The sequence below is a fragment of the Apis dorsata genome, unplaced genomic scaffold (genome assembly GCF_000469605.1).
Source record: "Apis dorsata unplaced genomic scaffold, Apis dorsata 1.3 scaffold_44, whole genome shotgun sequence".
NCBI classification, from domain to species: Eukaryota; Metazoa; Arthropoda; class Insecta; order Hymenoptera; family Apidae; genus Apis; species Apis dorsata.
Genome location: NW_006263346.1, coordinates 2,643,148 through 2,668,614, shown reverse-complemented (window position 1 = coordinate 2,668,614; position 25,467 = coordinate 2,643,148). Strand labels below are relative to the sequence as shown.

The 25,467-nt window shown below is 39.2% G+C and overlaps 1 protein-coding gene across 3 annotated transcripts in view; it reads left to right on the top strand.

The window, feature by feature from the left end:
* Nucleotides 1-25,467, top strand: part of LOC102679352 (protein groucho-like) — a 126,385-nt gene that overhangs the window by 28,387 nt on the left and 72,531 nt on the right. For all 3 annotated transcript variants that reach the window (XM_031513926.1, XM_006608824.2, XM_006608823.2), the window contains exons 2-3: nt 6,251-6,348; nt 14,406-14,469. In XM_031513926.1, the coding sequence (XP_031369786.1) occupies nt 6,251-6,348; nt 14,406-14,469 (162 nt within the window). The remainder of the gene's footprint in view (nt 1-6,250; nt 6,349-14,405; nt 14,470-25,467) is intronic.

Genomic DNA, 25,467 nt, shown 5'->3' with positions numbered 1-25,467 from the left:
TATATATATATATATATATATATATATATATACGCTCGTGAAAACGTAAGCTTTAAACGTATAAACTATAATTCCCTGTGTACGGGGATTTTAAAGGTTTCACGGATGGGAATTCACTTTTACCTTAGCTTAGGAGGTAATATAACGCTTAACATCATCGGACATGAAATCTTAATTAAACTTGTGCGATAGCTGGGTATGCGGTAGCAATTTGAATGTAAAAAATTCGAATTATGAAAGTATCGTTACGTTGCATCCCGTTTCCATGGAACATAGAAACGCAAGAAATTTGTTTGATCGTAAAGAGAAATTTCCTTTCGAATCGAGCTCGTGAAATTCCCCCCTCCCCTATCGTATTTACATTTACTTTTTTTAAATATATATATATAGTGATTACGGGGTAGATCTTCGTTCCGTGCTTTAGGAATAATTGATCAACGCGAAATCAGTCATCGTTAAAATTCTCTCGTGAACGGTAATCAATGTTTAACGGGAGCCATTAAGAATTTTCATCTCGCGAAAAGGGAACGAGGCGAACGTATATTTTCATCCTTCTTCTATTTTTAATTCATCTGGAAATACTCGTTACTTTCTCTCTCGCAACAATCCTTATCTAACTTGTCCTTTCTTTTTTTTTTTTCCACTCAATTTCACGTACACGATTGAAGAAACATATGTTCCTTTATCAATTATATTTCAAACACCTTCTCGACATTCGAATATTCTTACAACTTATATTTTTAATATTTTCATTCTTAATTTCTTATATGCAAAGAAATATATTCACGAAGCGAATATTCAAAAAATAAATATCTCCCTTTCCTTCAGAATCGAACATTTCCATAATTTCCTTTCTTTTTAGAATCATTTTCCAAATTGTTCAAACCTTAAAAAGAAACGAAAAAAAAAAAACGAATCGATTAAACGAAACCAATATTAACCAAGCTGTCATATTCGTCAAAGATAATCCAAAATATCCCCCCTTCCCCTGAATTAACTCGCCTTACATCACTCGGCGCGATCTTACGAAGCGAAGGGTGTTCGTGTAATCGTATCACTTGAGAATCCTCCGCGTGCGCATTATCACCGATGCCCGACCGTGGAAGCTCGTGCCGTTAAGTATTATATGGTGGAAGCGCGGAAGCGAAAGGGTACGGGTGCTCCGCGACGAAAGCCAATAAATTAATTGGATTGACCGCGGGTGGCTTTGCGCGGACAAATGGGATCAACGATTCTGCCGATCAGCAGCAGCAGCAGCAGCAGCAGCCGCGCTCCCCCTTTCTTCCCCTCGGTCTCCTCCTCGCGCTTTAAACTCACGCTCCGTCGAACACACGCCTCGACGGCCCTTTCGAAAAGGCGGAAAAGGCGGTTCACGTGTATACGCGTGCATCGATGCACGCTTGCTCGATATCGGTTGAAAAACACCGCCGTCTCGTATACATTGCATTGGTGTATACGTACAACACGATGCTTTGGCGGTCGGGCTTGGACACGTTACGAACTCGAGCGACAAGTAAGATATGGGGTGTGACGGGTTACACGGTGGCAAATATTACGTTAACCTGATAAGCGCATCGATTCTAGTCGCTCGGGATAGTTTTCGTGTAATATACGGCACGTGGTTGTGGTGGATTTTATCGAGCGTGGTCGTGAAATGGGAGCCATTCGATGGGCGAGTTGGGAAAAGTTTGCTTTATATTTGGTTGATATATATGTATTTTTCATCCATCAAGGTTATTTGGATTATGGAATTTTTTTAAATTTACAAATATACGTGGATCGATGGATCGTAATAAAGGTACGTGAGGGATAGGATTGGTTGAAAAATATGATGATGTTATATTTATAAATTTTATAGAGTTTAAGGGTAGACGTAGGAAACAAATGGAATAATTTATGTATCGTAAAATTTAGATTAAATTTGGTAATAATTTTTAAAAGGTAGACGAAGGAAATTTTGGAGGCGTTATATATACGTTTCGTACAGAGAAAAAAACGTGGCCATGTGGCCCTGATTTAGGGAAGTTGGCGGATTTTATTCGAGATGACATTGTTGAATGAGCATCGATTTAGGGGAAATCTGTGGAGATAAGTTAATTTTTTGATGTATTATCGACTACTTTACGAGTATAGTCATTGATTTTTGATAGAAAGTTCGCAAGAACTTTGGTTTTTTCATTGGTTTTTTTTGATTTTCTAATTATTAACGAATCGAGGAAAGTTAAATTTCTTATATCTTCTAATTACGTATTCACAAGTTGAAGAAAATCTCTTGCATGTATTATTACGTTTATGAATCATTGTGCGAAAGAGGACTCTTTCCTTTTATCATTTTTATTAAAACGCTCGCTAGATGTACAAGCTTGCAAAGCTCTTGTATAGAATAACATCTACGTGTAAATGGTATTCAATTGTTCAAAGCAAGGACGATATACAGGGTGTCGAAAATTTAAAAAATTGATTCTGGAAACCTAAAATATCAATAACGTGTTAAATCGAGTATTTATTGAATTACAATAAAAATCCCCCCTATTTCATATATTTTAAATTTCACTCCACAATATTTTTACATCGTGCATCGCATTATTTTAATTATATACAATTCGACGAACATTTGAAATTGCTCTTAACAACTTAACTTAATGATAAATAATCCTCGACCCACATCTTCTCGCGCTTCAATTACACACGTATTAATCTCTCGGATCGCTCTACAAATTTTCTACTCACTTCATCCGAAAACTCTGTATATATATATATATATATATAAAGTGTCGGCGCAGAGTGGGTGAGCGAGAGGGAGCAGCGGGCGGCGGAGGTGGAGGAACTATTTCAGCTTTTACGAGGCCGTCGTGGCGTATCCGTTTTGCGGGGTACGACGTGCAAAACGATCGATAACACGCTCGTAACGTTATTACCGACAGGTATACGGAGGTGGGTAGCGGTACTACCGGTAATAATGTGGCTTTTACGGTCGTGGGCGCTGGTACAGCTGCCGCCAAAGTCGGTAAGCGTGGGTTTCCATCGGGCTTTCAAATGCCGGAGCAGCAACCGAATTTGCGCCACTATTTCCGCCGTTCCCTGCCACGATCTTTCTCTCTCTCTCTTTCTATATATATATATATATATATCTTTCTCCCTTACATTCGTTGTTTCAACGGGAATAAAAGCAGGAGCCCCCGAGGATATCGCGGATCTTTTATCGATCCACGAACAATTTCGCGACACAACTGGGATATCTTTGGACGTTGGAAAATCTTAAAGTGACGCGAGCGAAATGTCCTTTGACACCTCGAATGTCTCCCTCTCTTCCCTTCGAATAAGTAAGAACCACCGATTTTCAGGGTATAATGTAAATTTCATTTCGAAATACGGAGAAACGTCTCTCTGGATGTTCGTGGTTTCGAGTATCGAGCCGTCGTGTATTGTATTATCGGATCTCTGTAACTTAAAAATATATCCTTTGCAACTTTAATCTCCGTTGGAAAGATCTCGAAGCAAGGCTGTGTCTGTTTTATCGTTGCCTATAAGTTTATCCTCGAAAAAATAAACTTTCCTTTCGTTGCATAATTCGAATTAATGTAATGTCGAATCAACGCGTCAACTTACTAATCGCTCGGAATCTAACGTAAAATATTAACTTTCGTAGAAACTTTCTATCCCTTTTTTTTCTTTTTTTACTCCAAGATTTAAAAATTCCAAATTTTTCCCCTCGAAGGTTTTTGCTAAGGTTAAGATCCTTATAAACTCTTGCAAACATTGCCAGAGGAAGAAGAAGAAGAAGAAGAAGAAGAAGAAGAAGTTTCCGATTATCTCCTCCTTCCCCCCCCCTTTTTTTACCCTTTTTATCCCTCCTTTCTATCGAAAGCCGGATAATTATTAATGGACTTGGACGATGCCGCTAATTAACGACAATTACCGGCCGATTATACATCCCGAGTCGATTATCCCCGGAAAGGTATAGCGGTAGTTGGCCGCGTCTTTACACTCGAGGAGGCAATATTCCGCCGGAGTGTTACGCTTTTACGAGAAACTTCGTTCCTCCGCGAATATTCCCCCGGCTAGGAAACAATGTTTCTCGCGGTCGACGTGAACCGATTTCCATCTAAAGTGTTTCCGGAATCTTTTTTTCCTAGCGCTCTTCCTCCTCCCTCCCTCTCTCTCTCTCGTAGACCGAGCTTTTACGAGCTGAAATTGTCGGTTCGAAGAGAGAGAGAGAGAGAGAGAGAGAGAGAGAGTGAAAGATATATAGATATATATATATATGTGTGCAAGTAGCACGTCTCTGTCGGGGTATATACGCGCAGGTTTAAACTGTAGGCGTAATCAGCGAACGGAAGCCAAAGCAGCGGCACGATTTCCGCCGCTTATGCCGGTTGCATCCGTGTGTGCATGCCTCGAGGCGGCTGCTTACGTGGGCCGTGACAAGTGCATCCGGCACATCGAAGGATTACCGTTCGTTCCGACGCAATCGCTGTGTTCGATTACGCTTGGAAAACGTTCGACTCCGAATCACGTGACGCTTTCGAGGATACAGGTAAAAATTGGATAAATAGGGGTGCATTATCCATTATTATTGGTGAAAGAGGATTTGTATTTATCGTGGTAAATGGTAGGAAGAAGTTTAAGTGAAACAATTATGTAATACTTGGAAAAGATGTTGAGGGATTTATCGGGATTTAATCTCTAAAGATTTTGAAAATTTTCTTCTCATTTTGTTGGGATGTAAGGAGAGCATGAGAAGGGAGAAAAAGACGAGTGAAATAAATATATCGAGTTTTATGGTATGTGTACAAGAGATGATGGATTATCGCAGCACTCGTGCCGCGAATTGTTCGACTTTTTTTCTTTTTCTTTTTTGTACCGTCGTAAAAATTCAGACCTTGTTCGAGATCGTCAATGCGCGCTTTTTTCTTTTTTTCTTTCTTTTTTTTTTTTAAATGTAAACACACACCGAGCGAAACTCTGACAGAACTATCATCGAGCATTTTATGATTCTTTTTACGAGCTTAATATTTTTTCGTCACTTGTCTGCGGTTAAAGAAATGGACTGAAATAACATTGTTTACACAGGATTTCTTTTTTTTTTTTGAAAAAGACGATACAAGTGCAGGGAAAAAGGGAAACGATATCGATTTATTCTTCGATTATATCTTTTTTTTTTTTTGTGTGTATCGAAGTAGAGAGTTTTGATTCTGGATCGAGACAAGGTTGGTGTTTCGCGCAACCTGTTCCTTCCCTCGATGGAAATTCGAGTCACGAGAAAATATTTTCCCGCCTCTCGTCTCGGGGTACGCTCGGTTGCAAACAAGATCAAGCAGAGTCGTTTAAGGGTAACCTTTTAGTCGCCTGCCGCTTCGAGGGCTTCCTTTTTCATCGTCGACGAGATACGCCGTTGCCTCGCATGGGAAAGTACATTATACATCAGACGTTCGAGACCTGTGTACTCTGATGGTGGGTTAAAAATCAATTGCTTCAAGGGAATTTTATAAAGCCCGTTCGTTATTTAGATAATGCTCCCCCAGAATTTTTATCGTATTTAACGTAAAAATAATACCCTACTACTTACAAATTTTCCTCCCCCTCTTCCCCCTTTTTTCAATCAAGTTTAAATTGGACGACGTAGGAATAAGAGGCCATCAGAAATAATTAAAACTATCATCAAGGCTATCATCATTGATTTCTTTTTAAAGCTAAATTGAGATATTAAAAATAAAAATAAGTGTAAATATATCTTCTATTTTTATAATATCCTTTTTATCGAAATTTCAATTATTCGTTCAGAATAATTTAAATTGAATTCGCGTAAGGATATTTTAATTTCACCCCCTAATTTACCATTCTTTCGTATTTTTTCGCGCAAAAGAGTGGAAAAAAAAATATATATATATATATATATTTTCCGCCAACGTGCAAAGAAAACTTTATTTCCCCGATAAAATGTAAATGAAGCACGCGCGGCTAAATGCTCATCTTTTACCACACCTCGAAAACCATACCATTGTTGTACCATCGTGAAGACAAATGGCGCTTGACTTCATCCGGATAACAATTTAAACGGTAATTGTAATTTCTCCTCTAACAAAATGTGTAACAATGTACGAAGTATTGTTGCGTATTTTTTATGCCGAGGAGGAAGAGAAGATTCGTTTCATCCTTGGGAAACGTGTTTCTGCTTTGGTGTTGTCGAGCAAAATATTTTTTTCGACCGAAACCGAGCCGATCCTCAAGTTTTTATTCGATGTTTCAGGGTCCGCCGCAACCAGGTCAACAATATAAATTCTCGATCGGCGAGTTGTGCGATCGTATCAAGGAGGATTTCAACTTCCTTCAAACGCAGTATCACAGGTAAATCTTTATTTCCATTTTGGTTATAAATCAACCATCCCCTTTGATCATCATCCCTCCCCCTCCTTGGGGGGGGAATGAATTTTTTTCTCTCGATTCGAGAAAAATGTAACGTTTTTTTTTTTCTTCTTCTTTCGAAAAGAATTCGAAGAATCCCCGTTGAAAAATTATACGCGTCACGTTTTTATTTAAGATAGGATCAAACGATCCAAGTTTCAGATTAAATATTATTTACCTCCTCTCTCTTTGATCGAACGTTACGAGGAGATAGATAGATAGGTATCGTTTGTAATCATTCAAACAATTATACGCTGTCGGTGAAAGTAGGAATTATGTTTCTCGCGCCACGACACACGGTTGTCAGACGTGAATTAAGTGAAAATGAATCGTAGCGAAACGTAATAGTAGTAGCGGCATGAGAATTATTTCTCTTGACGCGAAGGAGGACAACGTTCAATTAATTCCCAATGGAATTTAATTTTTTTCCCTTCTTTCCTTTTCCATAATCGACGAAAGTGAAAATAATGAAAAAAAAAAAAAAAAAAAAAAGGGGAAACCCCGTTTTTTTTTTTTTTTTCCCCTCTTTCCTTTTCCCAAAACGGCCAAAGGGAAAAAAAAAAAAAAAAGAGAAAAAACGATTGCAAAGAAAAAAGAAAAGAGAGTAAATAATAAGAGTATTTGAATGGAATTTTATTTTTTTCCCTTTTTTCCTTTTCCCAAAAGGGCGGAAAGGAAAAAAAAGAAAAAAAAAAAAAAAACGGTGAAACCCAGTTATTATTTATCTCTTAAACATCATTGTTGTAACAAGTTAATCGATCGAGAGAAAAAGATTAAAATTCCATTCAAATACTCTTATTATTTACTCTCTTTACTTTTATCTTTGCAATCGTATTTTCTCTATTTTTTTTTTTTTTTTTTCCCCTCTTCTCCTGATAGAACAAAATGGTATTTTATCCCAAGATAATTAATCGACCAAGAGTCAATTCTTCATACGTCTGATCTTATCTTGGGAAATGTTTGCGCAAACGTCGTGTCGAAGCGCGTAGGCGAAGCGAGCAAGGGGCAGGCCGACAGTTGTAGGCAGAGAATTGTTTGTCCGAGCGGAAGCTATGCACACTCAAGTATGCACACACATACACACATATAAGAGGACGAGCCTCTCGGTTTCGATTCTATGCACGCGTGTTACGCGTCTACCATTCAGTTTCCTTGTGAATACGTCTTGTAACATATTTTCTTTCGACACGGCTGCCACTCGATCTCTCTTCGAATGACCCCTCTCCAACCATTCCTACTCCCCTATTGTACTTTACCGCGATAAACGCGCTTTATGGCTCTTCAAGTTTCGATATTGGAGTCCATCCTTTGTTGGGTGAATGGCTTGTTTCGGTAAACAGTAATTCGAGAAGTTAATCTTCGGGGTAAATAAAGGGATAATCGCGGAGATGGTGCGAAGAGGCGAAAGTTTGTTGGATTTTAACATTTTTTTTCTTTCTTCTTCCCTCCACTTAATAATCTTCGATTCGATTTTCGAATTCCATTCCTCGCATTTCCTCGAGACTAAACACTCTATCTCCTACCTTTATCTCAAACCAATAACGCCACTGTTCCTACGAATATTAATATTAATTACGAAAATAAAAATATAAATATATAGTGACAAACGAAACGAGATTAAAAACGTGTTCCCTCCATTGAAAAACCAACCGAACCGAAAAAACCTAAGAAAAAAAAAAGAAAGGAAGAATCCGATCTCTTCGAATTCCCGTTCACGTCACCACGTTCGAAATAAAAACGAGTGGTAAAAAAACGAGTAACAAGTATAGAAGCGCGCGGTGGTGGTGTGTAATCGGTCGGAGAGATACGATCGCGCCTCGGCCGTTACACGCGAGCCTTACACAAGCAACCGGCCAAGAGAAAAGTTAAGCCGATAAGAAGGGAGGGGAGAGAGAGAGAGAGAGAGAGGAGGACTTTCTTCCGTTTTCACCCGTGCGCCCCGATCCTACGATCCTTATCGGGGGCCCGGCTTGACACGTTAATTTATGTGGCGACCCTTTAACGTGTTAATTCGCGACGTCACGTGCCGCACGATTTCCACCGACGACGGAAACTTAAATTGCTGTTTCGTGTCGCAACGTGGACGCAACGACGGGGGACTGAGCTGGGAGGAGGGGAGGGAGGGAGAGAGAGTCCCCCAGAGGGACCGGTGTGCTGCATACATGCATAAATATGTACGAGAGAGGTACGTGAGCGGAGTGTGACATTTCGTACGCGCGTTCCATGCGACGTGCGTTACAGGACGATTCGGAAAGATTCGCGGTGGCGGAGCCACCAACTCTTCGAGAATGCTCGATTTTTCCGATCTCTTCGCTCTCGAGCTCGTTTCGGGACGAAGCGGTGGCTGACGATCTCGTGGCATGATCCCGGAACTTTTTTGGTTTCTGAAAAGGAAAAAGAGAAGGGAGGAAGTTTTATTAAGTGGTATAGATTAATTACATAATTGTAAATCGTTTCGAAAATTTCGAAAAAAGTATTGCTTTAAGTAACTTTAACTTTATTTATTCGTAGCTACGATTATTATTGTTACCGTCGAAGTAACTTAATTCGTAACTTCGATTCATTGAATGTTAATCAGCTATGATCGATTCAAATTCCGGAGCTCGAAATTGGACGACAGGAGGCAATAATCTTCGATGATCTATCGACGAAAGTCGAAGAATACGTTAAACGAGAAAAATATATTTCTCCTCCCTCTTCCCCTGTTGATTTATATCCGACAGTTTCGATCATAACGCAACCGAATACCGAGTACAGCGTTTGGGGAGAAGGAAACGAAAGGTTGCATAAGCCGTGGCGCAGGATTTTCCCGATCGTACGGAATAATTCATTTTATGTGTGTATTATACGCTCGATGATGCGGAAAGTGGCGGAGCCGCGTTAGTTTTATTATCAAACGCCTGTACGCCCGGATAAATGCTTTCTCGATCCGGCGCGAGCACGAGAGAATTGTAGAACGAACGAGGAGGGAGGGAGGAATAGGGTGGGCTATAAATTTGCTGTTTACAAATTGAGAGAGGCCGAACCACGACGGAGAATTTCGCGACGGTTGTACACCTCGCGATGAGGAACAGGTGCGCGCGTTTTCGCTTTTAGTTATTTATGCCGTTGGAACGTTCACGGAGGCGAGGAGAGAAGCGGACGGCCGATAAGACGGGCTTGTAAATTGTTGTGCCGCGCCAATCTGAGATAATTAATGGGCCTGGCCTGGGCCCCGCAACCAGAATTATCGTCCGATCGATCGTTAATATCGTGCTAATTTATCGTGACGTAACCGTTCCTTTTCTCGCTCTCGATTCCTCCTTACATGGCCACTGGAATCAAGGGGTTGGTTCAAGTTTCGAGACAGGATCGAATCGTTTCGAAAATAGCTACGATATTTTCTTGTTTTTATTTCGGAGTTTCTTTCATTTCTTTTTTTAACGTGTATGATAGTATATTGCTCTCCTTTTCAAGAAATTTAATATCTATTATTATTTTCCTTTGCTATTAGAACGACTAGATTAGTAATCAGATCGTAAAATCGAATTCTTAAATTTCGCATAACCTAACTTTGCTTTCGAAAAGTTAAAAAATACGGAATTTCAAGTATCTTAACTTCACCTTGAAAACTAAAAAACTTGCAGATACGTAGAGTATTTTAAGCGAAAGGAAAAGAGCGAAGAAGTACGAGTCTAATTTATAAAAGAGAAGGAAAAAAAACTTGGACGAAGAGCGTTTTAAACCAATCGAACTAATATCTCTTAAGTATCTTTGCGCCGCGAGATTGGAAAATGCCGTACGTAGGAAAAACGCGTCCAACCGGAATACCTTTGCCGAACAAGGTTCTCGAGGAACGTCTAATTTGCAGCGCGCCAAACCGAGCAGAACTCCCTCTATTGAATAATTCAACCGTTCCTTTTAAAGCTGTTCGCCAACGCGCGTAAAAACGAGCGTACGGTCTCTCGTTACGCTTAGTATCGGGCGTGCTGATCGCGTTCAGCAACCGGAAGGGCTATTTCACGCGGCCACGACGACTGTCCCGCGTGCACGCGCGATACAACATTGTCCGTCGATCACAGATCGTGCCGCAACACTACAGACTGACATTCACGACTGAAAAAGCAAAGGTCGAGACATACAGCTGTGCCAGTGTCGATTTGCGCTTCGAGAATCGAGAGCAGAACGATAATCGAATCTCGACTCGCCTATCGATGGCCGCCATATTGGCGTGGTGGCGCTGCAGTGTGTCGTTCGCTTACGTGCGTGGATCTTGTGATAATTTTTTTTTTCGATCGATTTCGTTTTGTTCAACGAATGTTAATTGTTAATTGTGTGTTAACGAATGAAAAATTGAAACTTGAAACGTTTGTTCGATCGTTAGATCGATAGAGATTTCTCCATCGTGACGAGAGATACGACAAGGTTAGTGAACAAGCGAGAGACAATAGATTGAGGTTAGATATAAGATTCTTTTTTCCAAGCAGAATTATAATTATACTATTTTTCTTTTCTATGTTTCGATTATTTGAATATTCAGATACGTATCACAATTTGATATGTTTCTATAACTTTTTTTCTATTTGGAATAGTTGTATATCATGAAAAAAGTTTTACGAGAATGATCGAATTATTATCCTTTCTTTCGACGAATGGGAAACTGATGTTCTTATTCCGTTTGTGTTTGAATTAGCCGGCCTGTCTTCTTTCAGTCCTTTGTTTCCCCTTCTCGGTTGTTAACAATTTTTCTCGTTAGTTTTATTGTCATCGCGGAAACGTGAACGCGTGCGTTTTAATTTAATGCCAGAATTATAACGACAGCCAACGCGAACGAACAGGCAAACAAAGGCAAATTCTGCGTTCACGAGGGTTGGTGGATATTAATACCTTGTTCTTGTTCCCTTTATGCGGCCTTAAATTGGAGTGCGAGAAACTGGCCGGTGAAAAAACAGAGATACAAAGGTATTATGGGATGGTAAGCCGAGAGGTGGAAAGAATGGTGGAAAACAAGAGATGGGAGGAGAGGATGTGTTTACACACCGGTGTACCGTATCCACCCACGTTATTCCAAGATTATAGAAGGCGTGTTCCTAGCTTTTTCTGTCCCGTTCTGAATTCGTTAAACCAATCCCACATAATTAATTTGTTATTTATGGAATATTTAAGCTACAACGATCAATCGAAAACGTAAAAACATTATATTCTCGATAGAAAGAGATAATATATATCCATCAGTCATTTCCGCTTTATAACACAATTAAAAACGTTGCTCGTTAATAATACATCGTTTTCTATTCGCGGCAACAATGAATCCCGTTATTCGCTTGCTATATATATGCATAGATCCAAAAAATACAAAGTAGAAAGATTAAGTTAAACAGGTCCACCTTCTTAATATCATCATCCCAAAATAATATATCAATATATCAACCTCTTTCCTTTCTCGTGCTCACATTTTCATAAAATTTCATAATCATCATCGTGCGAAAACAACACTTCGAAACATTTCGAAGAAAATCGATCGAAACCATGATATCGCATTTACCCATGATTTCTAGGTGATAGTAAAACTTACACAAAGTGACTATCGAAGTTCCACAACTCGAACTAATACGAAGAAAAATATCGTAAAGCGTAATCCTCCCCGTCTAATTGGTGTTATAACGCGGAGAAAACGCGGGGAATTATCTCGCGTGGGTCCGTTCGCGAGATACCGAGTTTGAGCACGCGTTGCAAACGCGTAAACGTGTACCATCGTTACGTGAGCAATCGTTACGAGTACCGACACTCGTGGAAGGTTTTTCCACGCGCGGCCGGGGTTACGCGGCATCGGTCGGTGCTCGACCGTTACGAGCGCGTATTTATTATACGGAATTGGCGTGCGGCGATGCAATTTCGCAGGAACGCCGGCACCGGGTCTATTTCGCTGTCGACGCGGTAAACAAAAATATGACGCGCGTTCTCGTTAAAAAATTACTTCCGCCGTGAAAAGGAGGAGGGGTGGGGGGAGGAGGAAGGAGGGGGCCTTATACGCGGTTTATGCTCGTTTCACGCCGTTCCTCCTCTCCCCGGACCATCGATGGAAATTAATTTTCCATTTAACGCCCTATTATTTTGCCCGAGAGCCGATAACCGCGTGTCGATAAAAGATCGGTCTATGAAAAATCAACCAACCGTTTGTGGGATTGGGTTGGACGGGTTTTTCGATCGACATATTTTTCTGGTTGATTTTCGAACCGTCAAATTGTAAATAATATAAAAGGCAAAACGTAGAAAATGTGGGTTATGGGTTGTGTGTATCGAGGAATTATTATCTTAAACTTTTTTTTTCGATCGTATATACCTTGTTGGTTATGCAAATTATGTAAAATGTGTAATACAAAAAGTATGCATTTGCATAAAAATTTGCGCAGTTTACATGCGACTCGATATCGTGAATTTTATCTACTGTGTTATTTGACTTCTTTATATATATCTATGGATGAAATATCTGGCAAGTTGATTTATCGATTTATCTTCCATTCTAACAGAAAGACACGTGAAACGTGTTATTGATCTTTCGTATTGTGAATTGATTAATTTAACTTTAATTAATTTTGATCGTTGAAACAAAGTTGCGAAAGTAATTTTCTTTTATTCTTTCATTCGAAAGTATTAAAAAATATGTTATAAATATCTCTCTCTCTGTCTTTTTTTTTTAATTTTACAGTATGTTTGAAATACAAATTACAGGGATATATAATATTCCGTAACATAATTAAACGCTTAATGCAATTAAATTAAATTATTTTATTATTACAAAATACTAAATGCCACTTGTTATTGCTCAATCGATCTGTAAATTTAATTACAAAATCATTGAAAATTATCCAATATCTCTTGGTGTAAATATTCATCTGTATTCGTTTATAGTTTTCAAATTTCATACTCTCGAAAATAGTGTCCCCAACACAATTTTGTTATTCTTCATTTTCATATTAATTGAAATTAATATGAAATTATGATCTCATGATGATGATGATGATATCATAAATTTTAATTCTATATATAACGTTTCTCTTTTTATCCATTCATTTATGAAGGTAAGCAATATGGATTATATTTCACGGATTAAAACGAAAAGGAAATATTATAAAAAGTATAAGGAACGTAAATCACATATGAACAAAAAGATTTTATATCTTAGTTGTACAAGATGAATAAGATTTTCGATTTTAATTTTACCTTCGTTCAATATTATGATTATTAAATCTCTTTTAAAAGGATATGCATGAAATCCATATCCGCTATTTCATCATTCGAATAATAAGAAGCCGACCTTGTTAAATTTATCGAACTATATAATCGATTAGTCAGCGACCACTGAAGCGAATCATTAATAAATATCTATAATGAAGTGAGTTTATTAGTTTGTCTACAAGCTGTATAAATACTACTATTATTATTATTATATTTTAAAATCAATCATTTTCCTTTTTTTTCTTATATCATCCTCTTCTCGAAAATTGTTTAAATCTTGGCAAATAAGGCATCAACGATCCATCGAGATCGAGTTTACGCGAATCAAATAAATTCCTCCATCGATTCATTCTATGAATTATTCAACTCCTTTCGATAGTTTCGACATGACATTTTAAGAAGATGCAGATCGTGATAAACTTCTGTCATAACAGATTTTTTTTTATATTCGTCGTAAAAACATTTCGAATGAAAAAATATATCGATAATTATACAATGAATACAGATAAATATTTTGAAAATTTCATGTATATTCAAACAAATAAGCTTATCGTTATTCTTTTAAATTTCTATTTCGATTCGATCTTGTGGATGATGCGAATATATTTCAAAACTCTTGAGATATTAATTTTGAGAATGTTTTTCACTCTCGATGCAATGTTCATTAATGAAAAATAATTTTCAAGAGTTTTATTCGTATAAATATATTCTTATTTTAAGATTTTTCATGTATTTATAAATGTTTTGCTTATATTTTGTGTTTTCTTGTTTGTTTTATCCAGTATTAAATTGGAACTAGAGAAACTCGCCCAGGAGAAGACTGAGATGCAGCGTCACTACGTTATGGTGAGTCGATGATAATGTAATTTATGTCGAAATTTTTTTTAATTCGTGAAATTTGTGCAATCTTTTTTTTCTTTTTTTTTTTAATAAATCAATAAGATATATTGCGCTGCTTCGTTTTCCCAAATCCACCAATCACTTTACCACCGTGTAAATTTCAATTTAAGAATGAAATTCTCACGTAATGGATCTATTTGAATTTGTCTTAAAACATTAAAATTACATTGTTTGTTGACGTTGGTAATTATTCGAATACGTTTCACGAAACTCGGCCGCAATTGTTTTATCAACAATAGTTTGGATTGTAATACAGTTTACATGATAAACGATATAACGTGTTGGATATTGTCGTAGAAACAAACGAACTTCGTAGAATTATAGCTCATCAAAAGTTGCAAACTTAATTTGTCTACTGTTATTATTATTACATTTCTGAATATTAATTTAATGGAAGTTCCAACTAAAATGTTATTTTATCGTTACGATTATTGAAATTCTACAAAGAAAACCCATATATATATATACAAGACAGAGAAAGAAAGAGAATGGAAAGTAAAAATTTGAAACAATTCGTGGAAAATTTCTTTTTGAAAAAAAAAAAGAAATAAATAAATAAAAAATACAACTGCGAATTTCTATTATTTGAGATTTTTTTGTTTGCTTATTGTTGGAGGATATAAATCGTTTTACTATGCCATTTGTTAATGTCCGCAGCAATAACGCACCTTCTCTATCCGAATTTAACGAGCAACTTACCCGCTTAATTCTCCTCGTTTTCTTGAAAATTACACGAGAGGTTTCATAAATAACCACTTCTTTTAAATCCAGTAGCTCCCTCTCTCCCGGTTAATCATACCAATCTCCAGAATATTTAACTTCTTCGCTACGGTATTATCCGGTTGGAAATTGCTCCTACTTTTCTGGTTGGAAAGACTTTAATAACACGTACTCTCACGCTTTATTGCTTGTACTTTTTTCTTCTTCTTCTTCTTCTTCTTCTAAAAGAATTCCATTTATAAAAAGAAACGGGACCTAATCTTCGACTGGAAATAAGCACTGTGTCTTCCACACTCAAAAATGTAAATATTTTATAATTAATAAAAAGATTATCTCAAGGCGACAAAGAAACGTGTGTCGCATCAGAATTATAAAAAAATCAATATCTTTCTTTGGATTACCGTTAAGAACTTTGTTCCCCAATCTTCATTTATTCAAAATTATCAAAAACTATCTTTGAATTATCGAAAATAGTCGGAGGCAGACCAGCTGTAATTCAGACAACAATTCCATTAGACCCGTCCATTTATTTAAAATTATCAAAAAACTATCTTTGAATTATCGACGATATCGAAAATAGTCGGAGATTGTAATTCAAACAGATAACAATTCTATTAGATCCGTCTATATCAGATCGAGCACAAGATAGAAGTATGTTAAATAAACGAGCGACGGTAATAATATCCCCAACTTCTCCCCATTACACGTACACACGTGCACACGTGTGAAAAGGACAAAATACCACCCCGCGGAAATAAGAATACGAGTATACCACCACCCTCCCCCCACCGTGTACAACAAACTCCATCAATAAGCGACAACAACCCTTTTAACAGCGGGAGTGTTAAAGCGCGCCACTACCAAGAACAATCCATAAATCTGACTCGTTTTATACCGACAAGTAAAAAGAAACAAGTCGATCTCTACGTGTGCACGTTCTAATGAAACCGACACAACACCACTGCTGACCCTTACACCATCGGCCATTCAGACGGCGACCCGTTCAACGGCTTCTTCCCGCGTATTTCTTCGGATAGCACCTTCTCCTTTTCGGTCGACTGCACACGCCAGGTGCGCGCACAGTTATATACCTATATGTATATATGTATATATAGGATTTATATATATGTATAGGATTTACTTTCGCCCGTAGATCTTCATTATTGCGCCGGCGACGTCACACGGTGTGTATGCGTCTTCATTAGCCCGCGAATACAACGACCGTCGACGGGCCGCCTCCTACGGAGAAGGTCGCGTTGGGTCGCGGAGGAACGCCTTTCGAATTTACGCGCCACGCGGATCATGCGCGGCCGTCCGCGCAATCGATGCGCGGGCTTTACGATCCTGGATATATCTTTCCTCCTTCCATTGTGTTTAATACCCTTTTTGTAGGTAGTTGATGGGAATCGTTCTTCGAATCGTGTTTTGTTAAAATCGTGAAAGGAAACGTGATTTTATAAGGTAATAAATCTTTTTTTTTTTTTTCTAGAGGAAAATTTTAAATTGTGGAAGTTGTAAATTTTTGTTTGCGCGTTTTGTTTCGTCTCCTTTTTTTTTTAAATTATTTTCTTTCTTTCTTTCTTCTTCTTCTTCTTCTTCTTTTGTTCCTCGACGCCAAAAAAGAAAAATATCGAATCGAATTTTTTAAATAAACGTTACGATTCGTAGGAATCATTCGTGTCGTGGAATGATGATCCACTGGTTATTCCACTCACTATTCAATTGATTTCAAAAATAAAAAATGAAAACTTCGAATTAATTGAACGATAAATAAACGATATCGCAACAGAAGCCACGATTTGCATAATCCTTTCGCGAAAGAGCGGACATTTCAGCGTTCAAAGACACGAGCTGTGCTAAACATCAATGGGCAGTCACGTGTTAATTCACCTGCACACGAACGGTCAGTCGTGCATGCGATTGATTCTGCTCCGTGTGGAGAGTGGCAATTAGATCGTAGTCGTGCAAAGTAACCGTGCAAAGTAAGGGAGGAAAGAGAGAGAGAGAGAGAGAGAGCGGCAAGGAGGACAAACAGAAGCATTCGTGTCGTTGCAGTTTATTGTCTTTTTTCGTTTGGCGTTGCGGTTATCACGGACACGCGGTAATTTATAGGCCACACTTCGTGGTCGCGTTCGATGCAAATGACTTCATATAAAATGCACGCTGCCTGCTTGCGTGGACGTGGCACTTCCGCCGATTCACGCAACTCGAAGATTAATCGCGCGACGACTTGCGAGAACGGTGTCGTGCCTCGACACATCGATCGAACGATCGATCTTGCTTCCTCCAAAGGCCATTGCTTTTTTTCTTCCAATTTATTTAGAAGAGAAGAGAATGTTTACACTGAATTTTGGATCTTGAAATAATCTTCAACTTAAACTTTATCGCGAGGAAAGAAATTTTTAGAAATCTAAAATTCTTTGTTAGTTAGTCAATGCTTCTTTTGACGAATTGCATAAATACGTAAATCGTGCTCACGATTCTGAGTCCGTAATAAAATTTATTAAATACGAAGCACAAACGAGAGTCGTCGTAAATTTTCCTGAAATTCACCATTTCAAGATACCTCTACCTAATATCAAAAGCTGCAACATTTTAAACTATTTTACGAGGGACCCAAAGGTTACCTCCAAGGCAATAAACTTTGCGAAGACCGGCACCGTTTAACCAACCATCGAAATCCTCGCGATCCCTCGTTGCCACGTTTTCAAAAAAACATTCAAACTTGTTTCGCACGATCGAAAATGTCGTAAAATCTAAAAATCGATCGTTTGTGCACCGGTTATCGAAGCTCCCCCTCCCTTGTCTCTCCGCCATTCCAGCCGTGTCATCCGTATCTGTCCGCTCCTCCGTAACATATCAAGTCGTCGTCGGTTGTCGTTCGTTCTAAAAATGGAGGATCGGGTCCGCTTCGTTTGTCAAACGTGTTCGCGAGCATCGCGTCTCGATTGAATCGCGAGAAAAAAATATATACGCTCGATGTATATATATATATATAGCGTATATAGTTATGGGGCCGAGTTACCACGAGTACGGAACGATCGAATCGTTCGTCCCGCGGTCATTTATTATTAGCCGCGGCGGTCGGTATCATATTACACCGTTTTGTCATTCGTGATTAATCATTGACGCAACAAGAATTTATTGTATTGGCGTGGTGCACGCGCGCGCGTTAGCAACAGGTACAACAACACACTTGTCGGACATACGCCGTACTGACGTATCGAGTGACTCGTAAACACGCTAACGCGCGAGAGTGACCGCTCTCTCTCTCTCTCTTGCTCTTTCTCTTTCTCTCTTGCTCTCTTCTAATGAATCGGTGGCGGTTTGTACGCTCGAGCGTAATTGGAATGATTCAGCCGGAACGTCGAACCTATTCATTATCGTCTCGTGTGTATATATCTCGTTGGATTTGTACAGGGTGTCTCGAAACGAGTGTTGAATGGAGAAATGACGAAAAACATGAACATTCGGCGGATGTGGAGATCACCGTATGTCTCACTTTCTCGTCGCGTTTCTTACGAGGTTCATTTTATTTAGTCGAGTTTGATAATTGTGAGACACCCCGTATAAGGATATTTTCATTATTTTCTTTCTCTGCCCGAAGCAGGTGTTATTTCTTCAACGTAATGCCAATCGGAGAGGTATCTCTCTCTCTGTTTCTCGAAACGAACGTCGTGGTAATATATGTTCATGATTCGTTTTCACCGATGTCTAATGAGAAGAGACAGACTACCACGCTCGAATAGACATCGTGTTCGCCTCGTCGTGTAATCTTAATTAACTCCTGAATCGATACTCGATTGGTCGATAACCAGTGACAGCGCAAAAAAAAAAAAAAAAAAAAAAAGAAAGGAAAAAATTCGAGAGATCCTTACAGCGAAACATTTTGCTTAATTCAGCAGTTGAATATCACTGGATCCCCTCCCACTATTCCCACCGTCTGCTCTCCTCTTTTTTACAGCGGGGAATTACCTTCTTTTTTCCACTCGGTGCCGTCCGCAGCCGAGTTTTAAAGGCTTTCGTGTTCATGCACTGCGAGCAAGTGGCCGAGATGTTTTATATTCCGGGAGTATATAAACGCTGGTTTCGTATTTCCGGCGCCCACTGACTTTTCCACGTGGAAAAACCACTATAACCGCCACGGCTCGTTTGCTAACACTCGCTTTTCGTCCGCAGTTTCTCTCCATTTTATTCCTTTTTTTTTCTTTTTTTTTTTTTCCCCCCCCCTTCATTCCTTTTCCTTCCCTTTCCCTCTTTCTCTATTCGCCAGAAATCGAGTCGATTCTCGCGCGCGGGAATTTGTTGCCGATGCGACACGGACACGGAGACGCGTGTAACCGTGTGGGTCGCGGAGGAGGCTCGTATGCGACGTCGTTATACGATGGGAGAGAGCTCTGGCCACGGGGCAGTACGCTGTTGCGACTCTTTCATGTAATTGGCGAGCTCGTGAACTTTTGCGAGCGTGAACCGCCGCGGAATAGATCGCCTTGAAGCTTACCGGATGGCGTAGTTTCAGGAACGCGGCGGCGCATTGACTTTGCGGGAAACTTTAGCGCGATTTCCGCTTCTTCTTTTTTCTTTTTTTTTTTTTCCCCCCCCCTTCATTCCTTTTCCTTCCCTTTCCCTCTTTCTCTATTCGCCAGAAATCGAGTCGATTCTCGCTCGCGGGAATTTGTTTCCGATGCGACACGGACACGGAGACTCGTGTAACCGTGTTGGTCGCGGAGGATGCTCGTATACGACGTCGTTATACGATGGTAGAGAACTCTGGCCACGGGGCATTACGCTTTTACGACTCTTTCATGTAATTGTCGAGCTCGTGAACTTTTACGAGCGTGAACCGCCGCGGAATAGATCGCCTTGAAGCTTACCGGATGGCGTAGTTTCAGTAACGCGGCGGCGCATTGACTTTGCGGGAAACTTTAGCGCGATTTCCGCTTCTTCTTTTTTCTTTTTTTTTCAATCTTTTTCGCGATCAACAACTCTATGTGTTCTCTATCTTTTATCTTTGATTCTCGAAACGTTTAAAGAAAGATTCTCGATGGTTTATCATCAAGAATTGTTGAATTTTGAAATAATTTAATAATTTAAACAAAAATAAATAAAATATCTACTATATCTACTAACTAAAGAGATAATAGACGCGTAAATAATTGATAGGCCGAATACGTATTCGATCAAGCTTATTCCCGCAAAAAGGATCAAAAGGATCGAAACAAATAAATCTCACGTTTCAATTTCAAAGATCAAAGGGTCAAAGAGTCGGTGCAATATCAAATTTCAAACCTTCTTCTTCTCCTCTCCTCGATCGTTCGACGAAGAAAAGATTCTTAATTTCCACTTCGGCAAACAATCTCGACCAAAAGGAAACTACCTTCGGTGGAAATCGTTGGATATCCTCCTCGTAAAACTCGGAGGAAGAGCGGTGTTCCCCGCGTTCCTCGGGTTTGATGGCCCTGTCGAAAGTGTGCCGTTAAATTCCGAAGGATGGCGATTTCAACGGTTCCCCCAGGCGTCAGGGATTGCCGCCTGTTCCGTGGCCAGGATGACGACGACCGTTTAATAGAATCGTGCCGGCGCGAACGACCACCGAGCTCGGGTCGTTAACACCGATCCCGTGTCCACCACACAGCCACGAATTTATGCAATCGTTGTAACACGCGAGCGTGCACCTTCCGGCCCTCCCCTCCCAATTGGCCCATGCGCGCGAGTTTCGGCTCCTTTTGCTCGAGCTCCATGTACACGTCGAGGGAATAGAGAAGTGTGAATTTAATTGTACCATCATCTGGACCAAGCGGTTTCTTGTAACGTTATAATTGCATGCAACGAAATAGAGTTTCGTTCGTATATTTATTATTTATATAGATGGAGTTTGGATCAGTCTATCGGATGGTTCTATCTAAAAAATTCCTTTAGAATTTGTGTATCATAAGGGTAATGGAAAGTATAAGTATTTTATCGATGATACTTAATACTTCGTTGATAATAATAGAGAATAATTAAATTTTTTTTTTGCTCGGTTTATCTTGGTATCTCGGTATCTATTACCAGCTTATACATTTTTTTTAGAGAATTGTAGTCTTTCTATTCTAGAAGTTATTATCGTCTTCTTTTTTTATATCGATTATTAACGATGTTTTATCTAATAATTCCATTAATTGTTTTATATCAGCATATATTTCGTGAAATTTATCACCGATATAAATTATAGGACAGGGAAATATTTACTACTTTTATATAAAATTTTATTAAACGTGTCCAGTTAGAGAAACCCGAATTAACTTTCTTATATTCTTAATAATCCATAATAATCCACCGTTCCCACAATATCGAAAATGAACAATTTCAAAGAATCTGATCTACACGTTCCCTCGAACATCATCCAAACCACGTCTCGTAATCGTGACTTAGAATCGAAGATTCGAAAGCGATGCAATCATCGTGTCCATACGTGTATATGTGCGTATGTGTATCGAGGTTTCGAGTGTTTTCCTTGATTAAATCGGATAGAGAGACCGATCGAATGGAGGGGAAAATTTGCAAGTCGAGGGAGGAACAATGACGGACAGGTAAAGATGAAGAAAGAAAGAGAGAGAGGAGTGGCGGATGCTTTGTGCTCGTCCAACAGGGGCCACGATCTTCCATCGTGGGGAGGGTGGAAGATAAAAAGGGGGATAAGGGTTCGTGAAAGGGACGGGACAAAACAGGGTGTGCGGCGGAGAGAAAGCCGAGGGTCCATTAGTCTTGCGTATCTCGTCACAGCGGAGATATCGATCGCGATCGATATCGGTCGTTTATTCGAGAATGAAAGCGTCATGACTCGTTTCCACGCCAGTTTCCAAAGGGATTATGCGACGATTCGAGGGGTTTTCATCCCTATCCAGGACCCTATCCCTATATAGTTTTCTCGGTTCGTTTCGCGATTCTCCCTGTATTTTTTTTTCCCCTCCCCTCCTTTTTTTTCCTCTTTAAATAAGGATACGCACGAACTTCCGTTCCTCTCCCGTCCCATCCTCGAACGAAATCGAATGATATATCCCCTCTTCCATCCATCCCTTTCCACGGGATACGCGCGAGTTTCAACTGTTTCGGCGGCCGCGACTCGTTGGAAATTTCGTGGAGATCGTCGCAGATTGAATTTCCCGGACGGGCTTAACTCGATAATGTGGACACGATGATGCGGCATAAAACTCTGGGATAGCGGCGTAAAGCTGGTTCAATTTGAAAATGCAAACGAACGGTCGTCGGCGAGTGGAGAAGGGGGTGGCGGCGATGGTGGAAATAGAAGGGTTCGTATGTGTGTGTGTGTGTGGGCGCCACGAGCACCGAATTCGGCCGAGTTTAATGGCTGAACGACGTTTATTGCCGCGCCACCGTTTTATCATCTCGCCAACCCGAATCGAGTCGACACCCTCCCTCCCCCTGGAACAGCCATCGCCCTTCCTCGCCCTGTGCCCTACGTGTTAAACGCGAGTTACGTTTCCAGCCTCGGGATAATTAAGATCCTGACCTCCGAGAACGTTTCTCAACGGGGACAAGTCTATTAATTAAAGGGTAATTACTTCGTCGAGAAAGTCGCCACGACCTGCGAGAGACGATCTCTGTGGCGTAGTTTTTTTTTTTTTTTTTTTTTCTCCTTTTTATTTTTTTCCCCCTCTTTGGTTTTTTTTTTTTTTTTTTTTCTCCTTTTTATTTTTTTCCCCCTCTTTGGTTTTTTTTTTTTTTTTTTTTCTCCTTTTTATTTTTTTCCCCCTCTTTGGTTTTTTTTTTTTTTTTTTTTCTCCTTTTTATTTTTTTCCCCCTCTTTGGTTTTTTTTTTTTTTTTTTTTCTCCTTTTTATTTTTTTCCCCCTCTTTGGTTTTTTTTTTTTTTTTTTTTCTCCTTTTTATTTTTTTCCCCCTCTTTGGTTTTTTTTTTTTTTTTTTTTCTCCTTTTTATTTTTTTCCCCCTCTTTGGTTTTTTTTTTTTTTTTTTTTTCTCTCCTTATCATTTACTCCTCGTCTCTGGTTTTTTCTTTTTCTTCTCGTAATTTTTAATTCGAGCTTGAATAACTTGGTCGAGTGTTTTCTTTATTCTACAATTTTCTCGTTTATTTGACTTCTGCTTTTGAAACCAGTTTTATATATTTTATGTAAGATGATTGAAATTGTCGAAATCGGGATACGAATGCAATTGTCGAAAATAAATTTTGGGTTGAGAGGTGTATGGATGAAGGAAAATTATACAATTCAATGTCATTTTATGTGAAATAATCGTTCAAAATCCAAGTCGTTTTTTTTCATTCTTTTAAGTGTTTTATATTTTATATATTTTGAATACTCTTAGATATCAGGTTTTATTATTATTATTATTATTTCTTTTTAAAAGAAATACATGATGTTTCTTTCATTCCTTTTGTCCATCAAATTATCTCCAAAATTGTCACTGTGATGTGAAACGAAATTTCTTTTTGTTCGCCATGCACGTCCCATTGACGTTCTTCCGCCGGGACGATGACTCAGAAACGCGAGTCGTAAGATGAGTCATAATTGAGGGGATGGAAGACCGAGTGGTCCGCTAAATAGAGAGTTCGAGGATGGACAAATATACACGTGCCGCAACTTTGTTTCAATCCTTTGAATCTATACTATATAAAATAGCGTTCTTCAATCTTTTATACCTTTACATTCCGTACATCTTTTATAATAAATATTCTTTTTCGTGGATACGTAAATATTCATTAATTTAATAAAGAAAAATTTAAATCGTTTCATCGAATCATTTTCTTCTCTTTTCTTTTCTTTTCGACGTTCTCTCGGAGTTTCAACAATTTCAACAATCGGTTGTACATGAATAATACGTTTCAGGGATTCGAGGAAGAAGCTTCGTGTAGGGAATTTTTCGAATGGTTGGCCAAACTGTACGGAACGTATTCTGATTACCGTGGGGAGAGAAAAATGTGGATCCCAAAGTGGTGCTTTTCTGCCGTGTAACCGTTGAAAGATGCATATCGAGGGAAACGATGTTCGAAGCTGTTTACTTCTGTATACGGATATTTTCACGGATTCTCGGGCTTTCAAACTTTTTTACCTTTCTCCCCAAAGCGGCCACCTTTATAGATATTAGCCGGTGAAATAAAAAATCCCCGCGATTAAAGGAAGGAAAAAGAATATTGCATACAAAAGAAAGAGTAACGTAACCGTGCAACGAAAAAGAAAAACATACCGCTTTATTATTCCAATTTTTAACGAAAGGAGAGGAAAGAAACCTCGATTTCTAAGCAACTTACTCATAATAAACGAACTAATCCAAAACTATTAAAATTCGATTATTTGTATTCAATACGCGTAAAAATTAAAAAGGAACACAAAGTTACATTTGAAGTTACGTATAAAGAGAGAAAGAGAGAAAAAGAAAACTACAAAAGACAAAAGAATTTTTCTTCTCCCTTCGTATTTAAAAAATAAATTCACAATTTTTATTTTTTCTTCGCCTCTCCGATCTATCTATCGAATTACAGGAACGGAGAACCACTGCCCGGTAGGTGAATTAGTTAAAGCATACCCGAGCCGGGATCTTGTACACACGATGTAGATACGATGTTACGAGAAACCGGTCTTGGACGGTCGCGTACACGCACGGGACACGCGTGCACACATTATTATACGCACACATATACACGCGGAATCGTTTGGACGGCTATATATATATATATATATATATATATACACATAAAGTAAGAAACGATTCTACGGTCGTTTTTCTCATTTTCTCCGCGCGGTTTATCCTCCAGGTTCCTGGCCAAGATCTCGCATTACGGCTCAATTTGGCCCGCTTTTCGTAATCTCGTTCGATCGATGTAATCTCGGCTCTCGGCAGCCGTGTACCTCGACGGCAGCCTCCCCCTCCCCCCTCTTTCCCCTAAAGACCCTCTTCCAAGGGTTCTTTTAGACGTTATTACGAATTCGAGCAGCATCTCGGTTTAGGTAACTCGATAATTCGATTAGCCCTTGGGAATCCTTCCGCTCGGCTTAACCGGCTACATCCAAGCCCTCCCTCTCCCCTCCTCGTCCCCTCGCCCCAATCGACTTTCCCTTTCGCGATATTTCAACGGATTCGTAGACGTCCATCCTCACCGATGGAATTTTCGAATATCAAAAGAGGGTGGAGGAGGAAGGGGGAGGGAAGAGTCGAGTAGGATAGTATTATATATAGTTATATAAGGGGCCGCGTTTAATACAA